General features: G+C 32.7%; 1 protein-coding gene, 1 long non-coding RNA gene and 3 other non-coding genes across 5 annotated transcripts; 1 reads left to right on the forward strand and 4 right to left on the reverse strand.

The window, feature by feature from the left end:
* Positions 1-431: 431 nt before the first annotated feature.
* On the reverse strand, positions 432-503 carry Trnaa-ugc (transfer RNA alanine (anticodon UGC)). Its single transcript has one exon. It is a non-coding gene; the product is annotated as a tRNA-Ala (tRNA).
* Positions 504-7,320: 6,817 nt separating this feature from the next.
* LOC132751792 (uncharacterized) lies at positions 7,321-9,051 on the reverse strand. The gene has a single exon (XM_060742029.1). It carries the CDS (start codon positions 9,049-9,051, stop codon positions 7,321-7,323), a length of 1,731 nt encoding a protein of 576 aa, XP_060598012.1.
* Positions 9,052-15,332: 6,281 nt separating this feature from the next.
* Positions 15,333-20,382, forward strand: LOC132751793 (uncharacterized). The gene is made up of 4 exons (XR_009628729.1): positions 15,333-15,429; positions 15,742-15,808; positions 17,089-17,129; positions 20,176-20,382. It is a non-coding gene; the product is annotated as an uncharacterized LOC132751793 (long non-coding RNA).
* Positions 20,383-21,258: 876 nt separating this feature from the next.
* Positions 21,259-21,331, reverse strand: Trnaa-ugc (transfer RNA alanine (anticodon UGC)). Its single transcript has one exon. It is a non-coding gene; the product is annotated as a tRNA-Ala (tRNA).
* Positions 21,332-21,478: 147 nt separating this feature from the next.
* Trnaa-ugc (transfer RNA alanine (anticodon UGC)) lies at positions 21,479-21,550 on the reverse strand. The gene has a single exon. It is a non-coding gene; the product is annotated as a tRNA-Ala (tRNA).
* Positions 21,551-24,235: the final 2,685 nt, after the last annotated feature.

Genomic DNA, 24,235 nt, shown 5'->3' on the forward strand with positions numbered 1-24,235 from the left:
TAAGGCAATTTTTTTTGTTTTGTAAATACAAAAACGGTTTAATCACGAGAATTTCTTACACAGTTTTAAGTGAAGATAATGGTTTCCGTTCTAAAATATCGAGATGCCGGGGATCGAACACGGGGCCTTTCACATGCAAAGAGAATGCTCTACCACTGAGCCACATCCCCGTTTTTATAAGAACATTAAATTTTGTTTAGGATTTAAAAAAATGATATTGGATTAGATAAGGGATAAAGTTTTATGAAACTGCTCACCTTTTGTTTCAATAATAAAGATTATATACATTTGTATTCAGTAGCCTATTTTAGTCCATTTTTTGTTTTGTTAAATATAAAACGGTTTAAACGCGCAGATTTTTTACACAGTTTTGATTGAGGATAAGTAATTTTATATGTAGGTAAAATATATAAAATAGGACGTTAAAAATATGGAGATGCCGGGGATCGAACCCGGGGCCTTTCACATGCAAAGCGAACGCTCTACCACTGAGCCACATCCCCGATGGTGACGTTGATCTGATGACTATAATGATCATGATGAATAAGGATTGATACACTGATGATGTACTGTTGATGATGACTTTCAGACGATGATTCAGACGATGATGCTGCTGGTAAGTTTAAATTACTAATGATGATGATGATGATGATACACTGATGATTATGATGATGAATATGATGATGTACTGATGATAATGATTATAAATGATATTTCTGATGATGTTTTTAGATAGATTATTGTTATACTTTATAATTGGCATTATTATATAGGGAGAGCTTTATTTGTCAAAATATATTTGGCACCTTGCCATATACAACCATAGGAACTTGAAATATAATCAATACATCACAAAATATACGTACGAGTATACGTATATTAGTGATATAGTCCTTATCTCTATTTAAAATTTTGTGTAGAGATAAGGGCTATATCACTTATATAAGCATAATTTGTGATGTATTGATCTTGTGATACAACGCACTTTGTTTGGAGCTATATTCGAACGTGCAATTGTAGTAAGGTGTGGATTGATATTTAAAGCTCTTTGGAGAGCTATATTTGTTGCGAGCTATATGCGGCATAACAGGGCATCCACACTGCAGTACACTGAACACCGATTAGTAATTAAACTACGCAATTTAAAAAAAATATCCATATACATCCACTGCTCGCTGCTTTTCATCTCTACAGAGAATTCAAAATGTATTTTATGTTGATCACACAGGCTTTCATTTCAAACAAAGTATGTGAAGCATAAATTTCTTTCACGCTCACCGATCTATGATGTTATGATGGTGAGCACGTTGCGTACTTTAAAACAATCATAACTACAAGTTGAAGAAAGTTTGTTACGCTCCCTTCGCAGATTACTAAATGCACTCATGCTACTTCAGACAGTGAGCGATAGTGGAACATTCGACCGATGCGCAAAAGTTTGTCAGCTTCAGTTTGCTAATTCTTACTTAAGCATGACAACTGTTACTTCACACGACAAGAAAGATAAAACCTCATGATTTTCTCCAATGTTTCTTCCGCTTTCCGCCATTTTGTTTTTGTTGGAAACTGCATTAGGTTTATTCACCTATCGTCACTGTATAAACACTCTAAATTCATTCTGAAACATGAACCAACTTCGAAAGACAAATAAGCAAAATGAAATTTACATATTATCTGATATTTCACAAGCTATCTGTCATATAATTTCTATCACATGATGCTATATCAACAATATTTACCTTTAATAATTAAGATAAATATGTGTCATAGATTTTCCCTGGTTTAAAATTTGAACATTACGAGTTTTAGATATTGAAATACAACATTAACAGCAGTAGAATTACGTCAGACTGGATGGTTGTGCATGGTGGCCTCACTCTGACTGCTGACAAAGGCTCATAACCTTCGGTCAAAGCAGTTAGAGGTTAACCGTCTAAATGTGATTATCGCATTTTTGATTACCATCATTCTTTATCACGAGCAAACAATTAAACATAATCTTATTATTACTATACAAGTTAACAAGAATAAATCAAGTGATAAAAACTGTATACATGAAAACAATAGATGATGGCCAATTATTATTGCAATATTTTCAACAGAGTTTGAAGATGACTGAAACAGAGTGTAAGAGGCACTAGCTAGTGTAAGAGGCACTTCAATAGAAAGTATAGATCTGAATTGCATTTTAAGAGATTTTGAAAGAAAGGAAACTTCTATCAAAGCTCTGCAAGCATGGACATACTTTCAGCCCCTCGCGACTAAACTAATATTTTGTATAACATCCATTACTCTAATATTTTTGTTACTGATTTTTGTCGACAAGATACAGATATAGAGTATAAAATCTATACGTTAGTGAAAGAGAGCGTCGTTAAAATTACAGGAAATCGTTGACATCCATTCTAGTATACAGATACTTATAACTCGCACATATCATGATAACACACATATATCAAAAGTTAATTTGATAACATAAGTTAATAACAGCTAATCCTTAAATAAATTATCATCTATTAAAATGTTAAGTTGGAAGAATAACATACAAATTAATGTAAAATACATACTGTTCTTTAAACGATATTTTACGAAAACTTGTAACATTTCTTTCATTTCTCCAGCTTTCTTCTTCCCCAGCATAGTAATTTAGCAGTGTTGCAGAATCTTACATTTAAGTGACATTTTTCTGATCATTTTTTCACTGCCAAGTGAAGTTGATTTGACTATAATTTTCAAAAGATTCACTGTTATATAGATGATTGACCAAAAGTTGATATTGTAAAATGTTAAAGACAAAATATAAATAAGCCTTAATATCTTTAAAAAGGTGATCCCTTGGAAGCATTAAAATCAGCAAAACCACATGAAAAGTGCAGACTCGGTTTGTTTCTGTTTGTATATGAGGGATAATGAAAACTGCAACATCCCTTATGCCGGTATGGGCGGTACTAAAGTATTAACACTATAAAGTGACGGAATAAATTATCCTGAAGGACCTAAAAATACAAATCAGCACTGAGGGTGGTGAATTACAGGGCAACTTTTTACGGCTGTCACACGGCAATGGACACGACACCTGCTGTTGTGATGTATATATATCCGGAAAAAGGTGATATCTCGGCAGCAATAAAATCAGCAAAATTACATGACATTTGCAGACTCGGTGAGACTGAGTCTGTACATGAGGGATAATGAAAAAGTGCAACATCCCTCAAGCCCCCTAACACCGGCATTAGCAATACTCACATTCAACATTTAAAAAATGCCGGAGTAAATGATTCTGAAGAACCTGAAAAATCTAACAACACTGAAAGTGAAGTGCGGGACATATTTTAATCAATATAAAAAGACTGCCCCAGTCTTTTTATAAAATACTAGTAAACGATTCTCTTTTTATATAAATTCTGGTGGATAATAACAGAATTTCCCTAGGACCGAGTTAGCTATATATAGTATCGTTCCTGCGAAGTAAATTACCAATCTGAAAGAAATTATGGCAAAATGTAAACTTATTTTTTTACATTTTCAACGGTTCATAGATGGGCATAATGTCACTTTATGAGTATCAGCCGTATTTTATTTAAACTTTAAAAACGTGAGGAATATGCATGATATCAAGATAAAGCAATGCAATTATAAAAGTAAAATTCTATAGCTCCGGTTAGTTATATTTATTCATACTGATAAGCATGGTATAACATAATATATCATAAGACAAAGTAAAATATATACATTTTCTAACATAACTTTCATGTAATGATAAACAATAAATGTATACACATCTATTATATTATAATCACCGAAAAGTCAACTGAAGCCAAAAAACTGATGTTAACTTTATCCTATCAACTTTCTTGTTATCTATTCTGAACTTTTTTAATTTTCGGATTCCATTTGGAGTGTATAAGATTTATTCTATCACTCCACGTGATTTTGTCACTATAGACAAAGAAGGAAAAAAACCGGTGTTAAACTGCCAATAAACACTGGTTAGGGACTACTTGTATATGCGGCTTTTATGTTTTCACCCTCGATTAAATAGTTTACAAAGTCTTTTAAAGCAACAATAAAAAGCATTTTTATTTTTAGTTCTTATAATGTTTTCTTTTCATACAATACCGAAATAATATCTCACATACACTAACGCCACATATTTGATCCATATCACTATATAATTTTTTGACAAAACGGCGCCAATCCGTAAGCAACGTAATGACGTCATCGTAAGTAAACAACTCATTCATAAACAAGCTGACGTTATTTCATATATACAATAATGATAAATAGGGCATTGATGTAAACACAATACGACGTAAGTTTTTAATTGTTGAAAACTTGATAAAATAACAGTTTTTTTCTTATTATTTATTTTGTTTAATAATTTCTATATTAGGGTGCGAAAATCGAACAGCGTTATACGAAAATCGGCACCGGAAGTTATTTCCGCTTGAAAAAATAACATTAGTGATCTTCCTTATTTTATCGTGATAGAATCGAAATAACATCGGTCTGAGAGGTGTATATCGGCTATTTAACACCGGTTTTGTCGTTTTGATGCGAAAAAATTAACCACTCAGGCCTACGGCCTTCGTGGTCAATTCCTACGCATCAAAACCGGTGTTAAATAGCCGATATACACCTCTCAGGCCGATGTTATTTCTTAAATATTAGGACAGAAAAAAGCTGTTCAGACTGATCGAATGTGCATGTTTTTTTTTTGTTTTTTTTTTTTTGCTTCAGGTCCACAAATGTGGAACCCCATTTATTAATAAATCAACGAAACATACAATCATATAATCATACATAACCATGCAAATACACATCATACAATAAATCTTTAAACATTTTATAAGATCAAAAAGGAGACATAAGATTAAATAAAAGGAGACATAAGATTTTCACACAACATTTATAGTATAAATTTTGAAGTTGATGAGAGAATATAAAAAGAACGTTAGAAGAAAACAATGGTTTATAATAACATTATATAATAATTATGAACGGATGGTTTTTGAGATGATTTTACTTTCATTTATATACAGTTTATTTTTTTTTATTAATTTTTTTTTATCCTGTCCTCCAAAAGTTTTCCAGCAAGATAACCTAAACGAAAAGTGTATGCGAAAAACAAATTAGGTCTTCCCGTGGATAGTTATTGAATAAAGAGTAGAAAAATATTATATAAAAGTATTATGTTAACATATATGGTAGGTATATTTATTTATTTATAAACATCGCAGACAAGGATTATCTCCATTAAAATAAACCACATTTCATGTCTCCTAACGAGATAGTTGATCAAAATACTACTCTCATCACAGGATCTTTATATTTAATAATTGAAGAAGCTTAAATGTGTGTATAAATACAAAAAAAACAAGATCTTGTAAAAGAAAGAAAGTGACAATAATTCCATATACATTAGCATTGCTATGCTTCTAAAAAGTCATGTCACATAAAGAAGGATAACTACCATAAATTTCCTAAAATACGTTAACTTATTTATTTCCCTTTATTATAATCTTCGAAAAAGGGTAGTTTTTCAGAGCTCCCATTTACATAAAACATAAGATTCAAATAATATTAAAATCAACCGGAACTGATAGTCTCTGCCCACTCTATCGTGGACCTGAATTCAACCAGAGCATGACATGGGGCCTAGAAGCTCCAAAATGGTCTTCCTGCGACAACGCGCGCCCCAGGCCATGCCAGTTGCACTCCCGACCCTCGACCTCCAAAGGTTGTCGGGAGTCAGGAGTACCCCCGACTTCACGATGAGCCAAATATACAGGTGGCACAGGCCATAGTTCCAGCAATCTTAATATCTTTATAATTCTGTATCATATAAACATTATATCATATCTTATCCACATTAGAAGTGTAAAATATGTAATGCAGTATGCACAATATATTAGTTGCCTGAAGCTTTTTTATGATGTGTCACCAAAAATATATCTATAACATTATTTTTAAAATAAGGCCAATAAAACACTCTATATGTATACTTTAAATGGTAATATAATTTATTATTATTTTTGTTAAGACTGATCTTTTAACAGTTAATTTCCTTGTGTTTTGATATAAGGTTAAAGTATGTTCAGAAACATCAATTAGGAAAGTCGACAAGAGTTTGATAGGGAGACCACCTACTATTGAATTTATCCCAGTTACAAGAAGAATATTGGATATACTTTTCTACATTATAATGGAAAACTAACGTTTTATGAAAAGTTTGTATGTTGAAATTTTGGTTATTATACCTACACGTGTAAATATATCTTTTTGCAATAAGAAAAATAAAATTTAATGTTTCGTCCGTTTTCTTAGGATCAGTTATACCAAAAAGAATTTCTTCTTTTGAGAGTTCATAATCTGCAATATTCGGGCATTTAGTTTTAATGAAAATTTTTTAATTCCGCCAAAAATGACTCACATACCGACATTCATAAAACAAGTGTAAAAGTGTTTCGTTACTTTCCCTGCAAAAAGTGCATGTATTGTTATCTTTTATTCCAATCTTAGTTAAAAAAGTATTTGTTGCTAAAATTCTATTTATTAATTTGTATTGAAAGTATCTTAAGTTTGTATCTGATGTTATTTTGTTAATAGTAGTATGGACTTTATTCCATCGAATGTACATGTTGGCTTGGCTGTATACTGGTGGCAAAGGCTAATCACTTCCGGGTCAGGCATGATATGACGGTTAAAAGTATTAAAATAACGTAATGACATTATATCGCTAATATTTGAACAAAAAAATCTTCCGAAAATTTATATTTTCAAAGTCATGTATAATAATAAAGTCAACATTATGTGATGATTAAAAAAATAAGAAACCTATGGCACAGAACATAACTACTTTACATAAAAGCCGTGCTAAATTAAAAAAATGAAGAAAGGGTGACTCTTCGGAAACATTAATCATAATAAAATTACATGAAAATTGTAAACTCGGTTTGATTGAGTCTGTACATCAATGTGACGATTAATTGATTAATTTTGAATTTAATGCACATGTGCGTAAAATGAAATAAATATATGAATTGAAATTATTGCTATTGAATAGGCTCCTGGTGTTAGCGATGTTGAGTCTGTCTGTCATAGCAGAAATATACTACATTTTGATTAGCACACTTTTTCTCAGCACATTGTTTCATTTGAATGTATTTTTTTTTTGTTACGAACAGCTACATTGGTGCTAGAACGTTAGTATAATTCCTTGATCCATCCATCATATGTAACCGATAAATGTTTGTTTCATTTTTTTAATAACTTTGAATGGGTGTGAAAATCTTCTATGTAAAACAGAAGATTGTGTTACTAACATGATATTTTGAATTTCTGCATTTTCTTATTTCCAACACAGTTATTTGTAACAACAAGAAATGATTTATCACGTGAGACACATACTCTATATGGATATGTCATATCTAACTTGTACGATGATAATATCTGACCTGTTTGTGATATCTGTACAATGGTGTTTGTTGTACGACAACACACCAGGATAGTATCACACGGGCCAACTGCTACACCACATGGTTCCAGTATATGATCATCCTTCACTACGACTCTCGTGCCTGTCTTGATATTATATATGTAGACAGTATGCTCGTATCTATCTGTAATCACAACTTTGTCGCTGCTCTTTATGTAAGTACAATCACTAGTGCCTATCGGATATGTCTTGTTTTGAAAGTTAACACTAAAATCATGCTCCTTTCCTGTCAATGATAAAATACGAACAGGTCTTGTTTCATCATAAGTCCCTACTACAAACTGTTTATCATCTTTTAAAGATATAGAGTCATATTTCGTTTTCACTTTACATGTCCTTCTTGAAGTTACTTTATTACATTTACTAAAATGTAGAAATTCTATATTGTATCCACCACCGCGTGTTATCGCTACTTCCTCCTCAGATACTACAACAACAGAAAATGGGGTGTAAAATAGCTGATATGATTCTACTTTCTCAAGCTTCTCATTGTACACTAAACATTTCTTGTTTCTATGATCAACAGTCACAAGTCTACCATCAGGTAGGAAATCTATACCTGAATATAACGGCTTCCCATCATCATCTCCAGTCTGCTTTAAACCAATGAAAGAAACTGGCTTTAATGTCATCGTCATGTTAACAGAATTAACATCTTCCTGGCGATTGGACTTTAAAAGTAACTGTCCTGGAACATATTCAGTAACTGGTAATGGTGGCAGTTTTAAAGTTTCGTCAAAATGAAAAGAAATATTCACCTTTTCTAATTTCTGACATTCCTCCTTGATGTTTCTGCAGATAGCATTGACTTTACTCTCCATTTTCTGTTCTGCTATATATTTCTGTACTGGAGTTCCATTTTTGAAAATGCTTTCAATAGTTTCTAAAAACGATTTTACATCGGCCAAATGTTTCTCGTTTTGTGCTTGCTTCTTTGTCAGTTTTTCTAATGTCTGTTTCTGCAGAGTTTCAGCTCTTTTGTTAACGGAATCTTCTAAATCATCAAACATTCTCATTACTTCATCTCGCATTTGTCTAATCTTTACATGTATTTCTTTGACATCTTCAGCAAGTTGATCTGTTGAAGAGCGAATCTGTCTCGCAACACCCTCAGCAGCTTCCTTAGCTTCCTTCAATTTCTCGCCTAATGTAGAACTTGGTGAGGTTATTTTCCCAGCGATCTTCTTAATTTCTACAACGCTATGACACTTTCGGTGATTAACAATAGCGCAAGAACTGCAGCAAAGCTTCTTTTCATCCTCACAGAAGAATTCAAAAGAACGTTGATGTTCATCACATAAATCTAATGCCTTCATTTCAAACGAAATACTTGCAGCATTAGCTTCTTTAGCGCTAACCAATTTATGATTTTTCAAGATGGCGAGAACGTTGTGTACATTTGAACAATCATTACATTGAAATTCATTACAAGTTGAACAAAACTTGTCAGCTACAGTTTGCTTATCCTTATCTAAACATGGTTGACACATATTGTCCTTAACACGACCAGGAACTTCATCATCCTCTCCTATTTTACTTCCACTATCCGCCATTTTGTGTAACGATTATATCGTCCCGATTTGAAAAATTACATATATTTAATTATGAAGCTCAATTTTTAACATCACTGTAATACAGTTTCATAAACTAAGATATTTCAATGAAACAAATTAGGGTTTAAAACTAAATAAAATGTAAAACAGGTAAGCCATAGTGTCTTGTTCCGATCCAAATGTAATCTGTCGGATGTTTACATTTCGTTACAACAATCAATAGATCATTTTGGAACGCGGAAGTTAAATTTCCATGAAATCTATATTTGGACTATTAGTTAAGCTACATGTATTATGTTATGAAACGTGTTTTTCCAGATCAAATTTGCAATTGTGCAACTTTCTTTTTTTTCTATTTGTATGTTTATTTTTTTCTTCAGAAGATAAATTTTTTATAGTTTGTCATGATTTTTACCAGATTTTAAAAAGATGTAAATAGACAATTTTTAACTGTAAAGAGGAAACCAATTGCTGCGCATGTACATAGTTTTAGTTTCATCGCGATTATGCTCTATAAAGAGTGAGGCGATTACTGAAGATGATGATGAATCGTTTTTTTCTTTTTATGAACCTGTTAAATTAATTTTATGTATTGCACAATTGAAAATTAAACTTATAACGGTTTAAGTGACATTTAATATGGCCATCCAAGGGTATTGAAAAAAAGAATTACAGGTTATAAAAAAGGAAAAAGAACGATTACATGACAAACTATAAAAAATATATCTTCTGCTATTTACTAAATAGTCAGTAAATAGGTCAAGTCAAACTAATTTTATATTTTGCTATTTATTAGTTACTTCATATGAAAGACAAATAATTGAAATATCTTTACACCTCCTCTAGTGTTTGTAACATGTCTAAATTTTTCGGATAGACCTGTTAAAACGAAAGAAAGTCCGTTATGAGGTCTTTCTTTTGCACGTGCACAGGTCTGTCAGACAGACCCGGTCATGAAAAACACGTGAAAAAATAGCCCTGCCTATGTGCAGACAAAGAAAACATGAAATGCAATCAAAAATTGAAAATGAAAATAACATGTAAATGATTGTCATAATATTCCTGTCTTACAAAATCTGGATACATACTTTTAAACAAGATAATGTCTATTGAATGCACTTAGCAATTATAGCAACATTCCTATATCCCTCGAATAAAATAAATGGATAACATACCTAAGTTAGGACACATTTTACATTTTTCTAATCGCGTCATTTTTTTAAAGTAATAGTAATCTAAACGTTTCTTCTGTCAATAAGTTCACAATATAACAAAAATGGATGCTTCAAGTTCATTTCTATGAAACTATAACAGTTATCACAGCATACTTATTACGATTCTAAATCACTAATCCATAAAAAAATTATAGTACATAAAAATTGTATCAAACATTCATATCGAAAATATATACAAACATATGTCCGTTTCATTTGTGATTCAAATTACGTCAATTTGATATACACTTTACGTAGAAAACCGCAGCTACCCACAACTAATAGCGAAGTCCCTGGTAACATTCCCACCCGCGGGATCAACCAGATTGTTAAATCCCCGTTAATCACCCCTCTCTTTTAGTTAGGTTTATCATGCCTTTCTATTCAACCCTCGAAAAGTCAAAACTGATTACCCCTGAAAACCTTCGAATCCAGGGCTTAGTTTTAAAGAATGCTACACAACAACGTTAAAGATATAATAATCCAAAACTTTCTTATAGTGACATGAATATACAAGTACTTAAAGTGGATTGGTTTACATTGGGCACATCTCCCATTAGTTATTAAAATATCGATAGAAACGACTCGGATATTATTTAAAGAAATCTTGAAAAAATGTTAATATAAAGTTATAAGTGATTTAGTATAAAAACTTATATGATGAGCAATCATATTTTATTCTAGAACAATTTATAATTTGCTATATAAAATTAATTTCGGATCATTTATCGAACACTTGCCAACAATATACATATGTAAGTCTTTCGTGGTCTGCTGAGTATCCGGACATTTGTCAATCAGTCAGTTGCCCCTCGGAAGTTTGCTCCCCTTTTGCAGTGGCGGGCATTTGCACCCTCATATCTTTGGAAGGGTTGGACATTTGCCCCCCATATAAAATTTAATTGTTGAATTGTTCGTTGAACCTCAACGATAGATAAACAATATCAATGAAATTAACACATTACCAGCCAAAGGTATTAAATAGAGTTATCCAGCTTTAAATTTGAACAGTTCTTTTGACAATTAAGAGTTTTGAAAATATACCAACAAATAAAAACAATAAGCTACCAAAAATATAGATCTTAATTTGACTGCACGGATGTGCCGGCTGTCCTGGCTCTTTACAGGTAACACAGGCTAATCAAGTGCTATCGATTCTTAACCACGTAAGAATTAGGCTAAAGAATATAGTTTTAATGAATCTTCTGTCTTTCGGTATTTCACGGTATAGAATTGTTAATTTATTAGGGGAGAAAATGTGTACAGTCGATCAGACAGATCAGTCGGTAGAATCACTGAACGATATTTCAAGGGTCCCGGGGACCAGTTTTTTCTCAGGCTGCACATTTTTCTCACCCTGTGATATTTTTTGTTACCTAACTTAAACTCTATCTACAGAATCATATCGCATATATATGAAAACCTGAACTGTAACAAATATGTAACAGAGATCAAATGAAACTACTTCATGTTTGTTCGTTAATTAAATCATTCTATGTTTAGAAGCTATAAATATTTACAAAACATAAATTAATAAAAAAAGATATAACAGCGATCTGAGTAATGTTTGTGATTAGCTTGACAATACGTTAAAAGTTCAGAAGAAATTCTGTTGAAATAAACACGGGATTGAATTGCTATGAACATAAGTGCTCGAGTACAGTAAAAAGAAAGAAAATATAAATCAAAGCGCTACAAGCACTATAGTATACACTCCTGCCTTGTTAAAATCTATAATGGCTTAATCAATCGAGATCTTCGGGATAAGCGTAGAAAATCGTTTCTAAAAATAACATAGTGAAAAACAATCTATATTGAAGTTTCACGATTTAAATTTCGTGATAGAGTGTCATATAAGCTTGAAGCTTACTACTTAGTCCTGGATGCAATTTATGTATTGAAATTTTGTTATGAAATAAAAATTGTTTAAACCAAAGGTCAAGGTCAACACCTCCCCCTCTCCCCCTGGCATTTGAACATAACACATGTGCTTCTTTAGAAATATGATGTGGTGTGTGTGTTTTAATGTTATAAGACATTGTTAATTGGAGTTTAATGATTTACATTGTTTTTATGTTTCAGTTGTGGCAGGAATATCATCTCGCAAAGGACTGTATATTTGAAGTTTTTCCTGTAAGTCTTTATAAATAATTTTTTATAACTAAACTTTTATCGGGTTATACTGGCATTGCGAAAGTTGTACGGTTGGTCAGTGTTTCGCTTTCCTGGTAGAGGATGACCTCTGATAGAGGATACTTTTCAGTGCATTTTTTTTCAAACAGTAGCAGGGACCTTTATTAAACTAGCTATTAAATACAGAATAAGTTTAGTTTGATTGTGTAGGATGTTATAAGGTTATAGACAAAGTTTTGAATCCATTCCTGGAACTAGCCGATACAAAGCAATGAGTGTAAAGTGTCTTGCGCACAGCTTGCCCTTGACGGGGTTTGAACCCACAAGGCCAGCAATCTTTAGATTAGATTTCTGTTGCATGTACTGCTCGGCAATAGATGCATCTGTTTTCAGTATATCACAGTCTTTTGTGCTTAGTTGTATATTTTTAAGTTAAAGTTCTCTAAGTTCATGTCCGCCTTGTTTACTGCCTGCCATTTATGATTAGTTTTAGGTCATATTGTTGTTTCTGATCTTTATTTGTCAAGAAACACCACAGGTTTCCTTTTGTGCATTTGGATGAAAACGACAGTTTTTCCTGAATATAGGTTCAATTTATCAGAACACCAGAGTAAAACCACCAAGTTTTTAGAATCTATTCTAGAAGGATGATATCTTAGTTTTAAACATGAATAATAGAATGGTAATGTGATGCATCTTCGAGGGATTTAGTGCATGGTATTTACATCAAAACATTTTATTTTCAGGCAGAACACTATGATGAGCTTATTACCAAATCAACTTTAAATCCGCATGTAAGTAAAAATTATGTTTATATGCCAATGAGACCATAGTCAGGCTATGGAATGATATTAAGGTAAAAATTACACAATGCCTGCTTACTGTTACAATTTACTCATTGACACTGCTATTGTGCTTATTGGTACAGTCACTATGCATGCTTGTACTTTCATCACGCTTGTTGACAATTACACACTGCCTGCTTACTGTTACAATTTACTCATTGACACTTCTATTGTGCTTATTGATAAGTCGATATGCATGCTTGCACTTTCATCACGCTTGTTGACAATGATACCATGCTTGCTGGAAGTTACAACTTGTTTGGTGTTTAGTCCCTGATGCCTTTTTGATATTTTCATTTGAGTGAATCTAGCGTAAAGGTTTATTTCATCATGCATCTTGGTTAATTTGTAATGCATACACGAAGTGATCAACCAGTATGGAACATGTTATCAGGCACTAGGCAACATATAACTAAGCATAATTATGTCATATTTTGATAACAGGGGGCGCTATGTTCTAGTCGTGTTTTTTCCGTAATTTGAATAAGTATTTGCTGGAAAGATTATCGTGGATATCCGAATATGTATAGACAGATTTATCAATAGTTACTTCCCCTTCTTTTCAATTTGCCGTTTGTCGTAACTTTATTTAGCAATAGACTGTCGGTCACTTCTTCTACCCGTATCATTGACTATATATTCTGTATGCATGCCATAACGTCCAAATATAGGCCACAACAATTAACATTGACTCATTGTCCAAAATTTTGACTGGACTGGAATTAGTCACAATTACAGGACTGTGACTAGTAATAGGGCCTACATCTAATTTAAGTAATTTGATTTGATTTAGGGGCCAGATTGAATTTTAGCTCACCTTCTACATCTTATTTGCTTAAATTAATTTGGTTTTCTTAGAAATGGAGGACTTGCGGTTTGAAATTCCTAAAATTCCAAAAATAAAGGTGTGTGGGGGGGGGGGGGAATCCCGGGATCTGGGATCGTATTAGATGTAGAGGGAAAACTAATAAACTATATTTGCATAATGATTATTGTCGTAATGAAAGGCGATTTAAAAACGTTAAGTTTTTATTTTTTATTGTATGTAATAATTGGTAAATTAATTTAACTTAGGATATAAATATATTTAGAGCTATTTATTAACAAACTTAAAATGCGGAAATCACAATAATTAAAATTATATGCCTAATTAATTGGAAAAAATAAAGACTATATTCTTGAATTGGTCAAATACCGGGATCCCTACATGGCTTTTCTGAAAACTATATTCTTGAACTTGCCAATTCCCGGGATCTTTATATATTTTAATACGATCTCGGCTTTTCTGAAAACTATATTCTTGAACTGGTCATTTCCCGGGATCCCTATATGTTTTAATACGATCCCAGCTTTTTTGAAAACTACATTCTTGAACTGGCCAATTCCCGGGATCTTTATATATTTTAATACGATCCTGGCTTTTTTGAAAATTATATTCTTGAACTGGTCAATTCCCGGGATTCCTATATGTTTTAATACGATCCCGGCTTTTCTGAAAACTATATTCTTGAACTGGTCAATTCCCGGGATCCCTATATGTTTTATTACGATACCGGCTTATCTGAAAAATATCTCCTTAGTCTGGTCAATTTCCTGGATCCCAATATTTTTTAATACGGCCAATTCCCGGGATCTTTATATATTTTAATACGATCCCGGCTTTTTTGAAAATTATATTCTTGAACTGGTCAATTCACGGGATTCCTATATGTTTTAATACGATCCCGGCTTTTCTGAAAACTATATTCTTGAACTGGTCAATTCCCGGGATCCCTATATGTTTTCATACGATCCCAGCTTATCTGAAAAATATCTCCTTAGTCTGGTCAATTTCCTGGATCCCAATATTTTTTAATACGATCCCGGCTTTTCTGGCTGAATTGATTGACAACTTGTGTTTACCTTTTCTTATTGCATATTAGCACTCTTGATGCCCAATATACAACGACCTCCATTGCCATTACATGTACTTACAATATTAAATAAGATTTTGCGTGTGTGACATTCTGATGTCAATTAATTAACGCTTTTGTCTGTGAAAAAATACGTTATTCTTTATAACAAAATCTGTGGAAATTTATATTTCAGTTTATAAAATTACATTACCTAAAGGGGATGGCTATGAGTTCTACCTCTGTCAGTTTAGTGGAAAAGATGTGTACTTCACTCCATTAGCTATGTATTAGGTATTTTCATATGAAATATTCTGCATTTCAGTTTTTTTTCTTACGGTCCCGATCTTAGTCAGGCATGGTGTAGAGAAATTGTGTCCAGTGGCCAAATTAAAAAAGAAGAAGAAAACAATCGAAAATGAAAAGCCAGATTTTTCCAAAAATGCTGCCAATTTTTTTTTATTTTTTTTTTTTTAGTTATTCACATTTTTTCTTTTTGTTGAGAGTCATTTTAGCAGCCCTGGTTCTGTTTTTGTCAAGAAGGTTCGTATTTTTCATCCTGTGAATTTAAATACTCGTGATTTTTTCTTCATTATTCTTTTTCAGCTTATCAAAGAGAGTGCTCCCCCTTGTCTGACAGTGGCTCATTTTCCTGAACTCAAGGATGATAAAGGTACTTACATGGCTTTATTAGTGTGAGAGTGCCCTCTTGCTAAGGGGTATTGCTATCTGCTTCTCAATTCAAGGAAAAGTGGTTCAGGCCTTCTTTTTACCCTCAGAACTAGTTTTTGCCAGTATGATGTAAAAATGACAAGCACATAAGGTTATACAACTGTTTGACCAGGTTAATTTGTGTCCTATTTGGGTCACAATACTGTTCTCTCATAGGTCATCAGTATAATTTGGAAGCAGACTTGAGAACTCTTCAAATAAACTGTCATTATAATTCGTACTAATATGAATACAAAATGTGGGGCCTCTGACTGATTGTTAAAAGGACAGACACATACAATGTAATTTGACTTGAACTAATCTAATTTCATTAGAATTTCTCTAAGATCGTAGAACTTTCCCTTGTTAGATTGATATAGATGTAGATTTAATGTTGTATTTTTTTCCAAACAATTCTTAAAGGGGCTTTGTACGAGGGATGATCAAAACTTAACCAGACTTTGTAGATGGTATACCTTACTTGTTAAAAACATTAACATGAAAATACAAGCGACATAAATGGGAATCTATCCCCTAAATGATACAAGAAATACCAACAAGAAATATTAACAAATAAAAAAGGAATACTGTTATTTGCATGTAAAGCAATGCGACGCACAGTTTTAACTTTAAAATTTGATGTTAACGACATCACAAGCGTATTGTCTTTAATGGAGAAGCTTTTTACTCATTCAATAATTAGGCGGCTAGCCAATATGTGTGTTCCTCGTAGGCCTTCCTTTCCCACTAAACTTAAAAAGTTTTCATAGGACTTTACCAGTTTTAATGTGACTTTAAATACATTGTAAAAATAGTTTAGTTAAATAAGAATATAATTATTGAACAAATGAATAGAATAGAAAAAAATAAAAACTAATGTTGTGGGTGCAGCATGGATTTAAACCTCAAGCTGCTGAATTTCTTAAATGGACTTGTCCAGTTTTTGGAACTGGCTATTATCAATTTAATGGAATTCAATGAAAATTTTAAGTTGGTAAGCCAACGGTATAGAACCTGATGTGTGCATTCTGACCTGGTTCTAGGTAATCACTTTCAGTTGCAGCAGGTTATGGGTATAGTTTAGTTAGAGCGCCATTTTAGTCATCGTTTTGATACCCACTGCCGAACCATTCATATTTACATGTTAATCAGGTGTGGGTATCCTGGTATCCCACGATGCCTTTTGGTGAACCAGAACAATGTTAAAAATGTAAAGTTTAGTTTTGATTCTTTAATTTTCAGGAATTGTTTTGATGGCAGGAGAATATGATGATAGTATTATTGTAAGTATAATTTTACTTTGTATATTGTTTAGACTTCTCAAAGAATAATGATATCATGGTGGTGGTGGTATTGGTAGTTTTCACTCAGGGTCATGGCAGTAAGCCACATTGAATTTACCAGAGCACAGTTCAGCCACTGCACCATTCCTTGGCAAGCTGTCAAGCAGTTTACCAGTACTGGTTGCCTTCACTTTTGAAAGGAACTGAAACTTCTGTACATGCCATAGCAGAGGTACAGTGCAATGACCATAGAAAAGATTTCATGACCAATCACAACGAAAGTGATCTGTGACCTGCACTGTCCGGAAATCCAATTTGGGTCGCCCAATTCACAGTCCAACACTCTACCTATTGAGCTTACCAGACAGCAAATCATAATATCATGGTACTGACTCTGGCATTTATACAATCCCTCAGTCCTTTTCCAAGCCATTTTGGAAAAAATGTGCCTAACCCAGTTTGGGAAATTTTGCACCAGAAATAATGCATTTAGAGGCACCTGAGTTCTACCTCCACAAGTTAAGGTGACAACGGAGTCAATTATCACTGAAAATACCTAAAATGAGATTTTTTGCTAAGTAGATTTATCAACCTTTTCTGAACACATTCGTGATTTAATTTTGGAAGCAGTTAGTCCAAAAAATGTGTTTTTAAACGATTTAAAACGGTACCTATACTATTTGTATCTGCTATTCGCGTAACCTGTCGATTATCGATAACGCTCCGCCCCCTGTTGAGGCATCAATGAGGGAAATCGGTAGTTCCATATATCCGTGAATTACAGGTCCATACTGGTCCATACTTCTCGTAATACATGTATCGTTCATCTACCGTACATCTTTTATGAATATCTCAACATTAAGCCTTTTTTATAAATTAAGAAATTGTCGGCCAATGTACGTAACATAATGTATGAAACATAAATAATTAAGCATAGCGGCAAATCGCACGACCGTTGATTAAAATGTAGTTGCTAAAATATCCATAATGTGTGAAAATAATTTGTCTATCCCGTTAATCTGATATATATATATTACATTGAGTTGATAGACTTTTGTACGGATTCAAGGGCTTACTTTACATTCAACCTCGTTTTCTAACAATGTCTAGTAAAACAACAACAGACGACATTTTTTATGTGAACGCTTATATGACTTGTGGTAAGGTGTCCCTGACAAATTTCTAAACCATTTTAGATTGTCTAAGGATGATTATTTCTCTATGAATAAAAAAAGATATTAAAATATATTCTCAGTGAAAATAAATTGTTCGCCAGTAAATCCGACACAGTACTAATAAATCTGGGACAAAGTATGAAATTTATTGTCTATCCCGGTAGAAACTGGATCTCTATGCCGTGCATAGATGATATTCATGATAATAGAAGTCAAGAAGGCCACATCATAATGATCGAGTAATACCTTTTATTTCTATTAAAATATGTGAAGCATTATCAATTTGGTGGAAAAAATATATACTATCCCGTTCTTGTTTGTACATCTACCATGGACTTTAAAAGACTGTCAGAAGCTCAGTTTTTTGTTATTTTATTTTATATTTTAACGGAATTTCATACACGAATACACAGGCAGAGTGACACTGGTATAATACAATAGTAATGCTGACGATAATAATAATAATAATCTTCAAATAGGAAACAATTAAATACCCCGCTAGCGGTGCACAAATGCGTTCCATTTGCCCCCACTGAGTGCCTCAAATTTTACCGATAGTCACGTGACATGTGCGACAGATACTAGACGGACAGTAAATCACATTAAGAATTGAAGAAATTTCGGCTATAAACTGATTTTAATCAGCAGCTTTTTAATTGGTCAGATGTCACTGGGTCATAAAATGTTGTTAGAGTATGTTACCGCAACTTGTGACCCTCTCTGGTGCGATATTTGTGTATTATGCAATTATTTAGCGTGAAACGTAGGGGTCCGAGAGAGAACAGCCGATTTATGACACTTCGTTTGATGCGGGTCGGACTAACTTTGAATCGGCATAACTTTTTTAATAATCAAGCAATTAACATGCGCTTTAAAGCACATGAAAGGAAATTCATTTACGGAGGGAACCGTGTCAGGGATTTTTGTTTGCTCAATCAGCGACTTAATTATCTTTAATTACGTAATATGTATGGTGAAAAAAGTCGCATAAAATGTTTGACGTTACGTAATATTTTTTTGAGAAAAGATATAAAAAATTTGAGACACGGTTCCCCAGATAATATAAGTATGGTTATTTTCCAAAAGTTTGATGACAAAAAAATAAAAAATGACTTTGATATGACGATTTAAAATTTTAGGATTTTTATTCAAAATCAATCATTTACAAAGGCATTTTTTTCAAATATGTTATTTTTTATGATGATCAACGACTTTTAATGCGCAAAGATTAAATGAATAACAAGTATTACTAAAATAACTTGGTTTAAATGACATTTATGTGAGTACCACGGAAAGTGTCTGTTGTCACCTTAAGCTAGAAAGTAACCAAAAGATATTTTCAGTGTTGATATGACTTAAAAACCAACTAAATAAACAAAACAAACTTGTTTCTAGCACTGAGAATAGTCAAGTATGATTTTGTACAACAGCTCTTGATGATAAGTATGAAAATGCTTTAAAAATTCAGAGGCAACATTTTTTTAGAAAAATATTAAATCCTGTTATTTTTGTGCTCCGTATGTGACATGAAATTTTTAGATTATAAGATAGTTTATGTGCTATATTAAAGGTTCCAGGTACATTGTAGTGCTACACAACAATATTTTGTAACTTTCAATGCATGGACAGATGTTTTTTTTTTCATCTCAATACATTTTTCCACTTATTAACCGTAAATTATTATTTAAATATTTTTCTATTTTTCTTAAAATCTTAGTACATTTTTCTCAAGTTTAATTTTCTTTAAATATTTTGGTTTTATCTGGAGGCATGTAGCTTTAATAGTGCAGACTGAAAAGTAACAGAATAGACAAGAACGTGATTTTTTATGCCTACTGTGTGATTTTGCTGCTTGATTTTTTGTTTTTCAGAAAAAGTCCGAGGCGTTGAATCTTGTGAAACAGATGACGTTATACTATGGGAAGGAGGCAGGAGAGAGGTACACATTAGTGCGAACATTTCACAAGAACCCAGAAAATTTCCAGTACATGGACATCATAGAACAATATAAACTTAATAAAGACTACCTTGAAAATAACCCATATTGAAATAAACAAATTTTATATATTTATTCTGAATTAGCGTTATTGTTTTTGAATCCTGTTCGCAAGTGAAAATTGTCATATAAAAGACTCTTTGGTCGAGTGGATGATTTTAAATCTAATTTCCCTCACAAACGTGGTTCAAATCATGCTAGAGATTTTCAGTCCTTTATTGCGAGAAAGCAAGCTTTTTAAATAGCTAGGGCCCCGGTTATTTCATACAGGAAATTGTCCAATTAGTTTGGAAAGATCGATGGTCCTATTTTGATGCTGTACTGACTTGAAACAATATTGCATAGGGGCCTTTTTCTCACATAAGTGTCAAGATTTGTTTTATGAACAGAACAGATTTACTTATATTATATATTATTATATTATATTTATTTAATTAGACTTGTACGTACATGTTTATGTTTGATTTTTCTCTTGGTTTATGTCATACTTCTTGTCCTTACATCTAGAATCTATTACTTACAATATATAGATCAAATTATTGGACACATAAAATGAAAAAGAAAATGTAAAAACTAAGAAATATACTCTGAATTAATAGAAAATCGAGTTTTAGCGCGAAGCTTATCCACGTTTCATTTTTTGGTCATTTTACTCTCAATTAAGATAACTGTTTTAGAAAAATGATGTGAGCGGATATTCTGAATTTTTGCACACAAGTTCTTGGTCCACGCCTTACTAATGGCACACAAACCCCTTAGAATTATTTCTAGTCCGTAATTTTGGGGCACATTACGACAATTTAGCGCTTTGAATGAATTCAATTAAATTGCAATTAAAGATAGAGTAATTCCGTTTCTATATTGCTATATGATAATATGTCTACTATTAAACAGTGAAACTAAATTGTAAACATAAATTGAACGCGACTTATTGCCTAATAGAACGTTTTAAAAAAATATGGAATGCCGGGGATCGAACCCGGGGCCTTTCACATGCAAAGCGAACGCTCTACCACTGAGCCACATCCCCATGTATATGAACTTGAGTGTTTATAGATACACAAAAATAAAGATGATAAAAATGAAATTGCATTAGATAAGGCAATCTTGTAAATACAAAACGGTTTAATCGCAATTTTTTTTTACACAGTTATAGTGCTGATAATGGTCAAAAGATGTGGAAATGCCGGGGATCGAACCCGGGGCCTTTCACATGCAAAGCGAACGCTCTACCACTGAGCCACATCCCCATATATTCACAGTAAAACCCCATAACTCGAAAGATGGCTAGTTTTTTTTTAATTTGCACGCTTTAATTGATTCGGGTTAAAAAAATTTGTTACTGAAAATGATCTTTTATCTAGATCTTTCTTTGTAACAGTATGATGTCCTTTTTTAAACATTGTGAACCAAATAATAAATACAAATGTACTGGCAAACTTAACTTCCAACTGAGCACGAAAAATAATCTTAAGTCATAACCCGGGAAAATTGGCACGTACGCCACAAACTAAAAATTTGCACATGCTGTATATGGGATATCACTCACATAAAGTGACGCTTTTTTCTGTTATTTTTCTATAATTATTTTTTTTACAATTTTCGTCGTCGTTGTCATCATTTTAGTTAATTGTTTATATAGCACATTCTTCATACAGGATGAAGAAATCGGTCAAAGGGAATTAACTTTAATCACACGTAACGTTTCACTTGTTTGTGAAAACAATATTTTTTTCTTTTTGAAAATAAGTGATAGGTCATTTGGCCGCGGCTGCATAAGACAGTCATGGTTTGGAAAACTGCGTAACGGATTGTTGTTTGAGGCATAGAACTATATGGCTGTTTAGATGTAGTCGAGTATCCTTGGCTTTTACTCAAATCCTGAGCATGTGTTTCATCCTTTTCCGGCCACGGAAGATTTAACCAATAGCGGTAGTTTAATTGCTTGCAATTGCGTAGCAAATCCCTGTGATGCATATTTCACGTAAATGTTTCCTTCAAATGACCACGCTTTATCAACATTTGACTTGTCTTTTACACGACAGGATGCCAACATGTCCGCGTTCATGTTCGTCAAATCTTCGTTGACATAAATCTTATGTTCTTTCAGTGAAAAGTTCGACTTTTGTTTGGCGTCTTACAAATTTAACTATAATTGGCCTATGCTTGCCGACTTTGTATTTTCCAAGTATGTGGCTGATGTAAATATCTGCTTTCTGCAGAACAAGATCTGATTTGCTTTTTATTGTGTCTATTAATTTTTGATAAACTGTTTCTGAGGTCTGCCTGTTGTCATCGTCCGTAATGCCAAATATTCGAACAATATTTCTGCGACTGTATTGTTCGGACTCGTTTTCAAATTTTTCACAGCAAAATTCATCTTTTTCAATTCTTTCGTATAGTGACTGATCTTTTTCTTTGAGTTCATTTATAATTAAATCTTTTGTTCTAGTTTTTCAATTGTCTGAGCTTGTGTATGGACGTCATGTTCGAGAACCTCTACTCTCTTAGTCATTGCACTAAGGAAACTTACTTTCATTTCATTCATTTTATCTTCGGTAATTTTCTTTATAAAAGTTGTATCATCTTTTGATAGGAGTGTTGATAATTGAATACTGATGTCTGTCAGCTGCTTTTTAATTTTTTTTTCGTTATAAAGTTTCCTTTAAACATGCAGTAGTATTATACACCGAGCTGTCGTCCATAATGCAATTATTTTTGGGCGTGTTATTAGATTGAGGTTTTGGATCACTTTGCTTTACTTTTTAGTTTTAGTCTTTTTACCTTTTGGTTTAAAAACTGGGTAAACAGGTTGATTGTCAATATTGTCACTGGTATCTTATTCATTAGCAGTTGAAGAGCGTTTTCTTGCTTTCATTTGAGCTCATCATGATACATAAATCATTTCAACATAAATCTTCCATAAATATATAAATATCACACTGTTCAACAAAAGCATATTAAAGCCGATAGCGGCTCAGTCATGCGTGACCGCAAATTTTGTCAGGGACGGCAGACCCTCAAGCTATTTTGCGCTCTCAAATTGCTCACAAAAAGTCTCTCCATGCACACATTCAATTTCTAAAAGTTCAAGATAACCTCTTTATGCAACATTCAAATTCAAACATACATATTTTTATAAAATTCCATATCCTTCATGAATGCAACAGCAACTCAATTATACGAATTTAACATTTACATCGCTATAAAAATCGTGAAAGCCTTTAGCCAAAATACAACATTGTTTTGTTTACATCTAACCGGTAGTCACCACCTTTTAACCGAATAGAAAAAAATATTACCACACATTGATGGATAAAAGATGTCTTCACATGATAGACAAAAGATAATCCCACATCGATGGACAAAATATTACTTCTCATTGATGGACAAAAGATTACTTCACAATGATAGACAAAAGATAACCCCACATCGATGGACAAAAGATTACTTCACATTGATGGACAAAAGATTACTTTACAATGATAGACAAAAGATAACCTCACATCGATGGACAAAAGATTACTTCACATCGATGGACAAAAGATTACTTCACAATGATAGACAAAAGATAACCTCACATCGATGGACAAAAGATTACTTCACATCGATGGACAAAAGATAACCTCGCATCGATGGACAAAAGATTACCTCACATTGATGGAAAAAAGATAACCTCACATTGATTGACAAAAGATTACTTCATTTTGATGGGCAAAAGATACAGAAAGTAGTTTTAAGGGTAGAATTTATTTTAACAACACTTAATGTAATAGACTCTCTGGCCTAGTGGATGTTGTTGATGACTGTCACCCAAGAAATCGGAGTTCAAAACCTAGCGTGTGACATGTATTTTTTTTCTTTTTTTTTCTTTTTAATCATGCATAATGTATTGGTAATAAAACAAACTGAAAAAATAAAATGATTAGATCAAC

Source organism: Ruditapes philippinarum, unplaced genomic scaffold (assembly GCF_026571515.1).
Source record: "Ruditapes philippinarum isolate M1 unplaced genomic scaffold, ASM2657151v2 ctg6834_1_1_1_1, whole genome shotgun sequence".
Lineage (NCBI taxonomy): Eukaryota > Metazoa > Mollusca > Bivalvia > Venerida > Veneridae > Ruditapes > Ruditapes philippinarum.

Bases quoted from the DNA above. Each gene is read 5' to 3' on its own strand.
- LOC132751792 (XM_060742029.1), bottom strand. From the start codon at position 9,051: ATGGCGGATAGTGGAAGTAAAATAGGAGAGGATGATGAAGTTCCTGGT.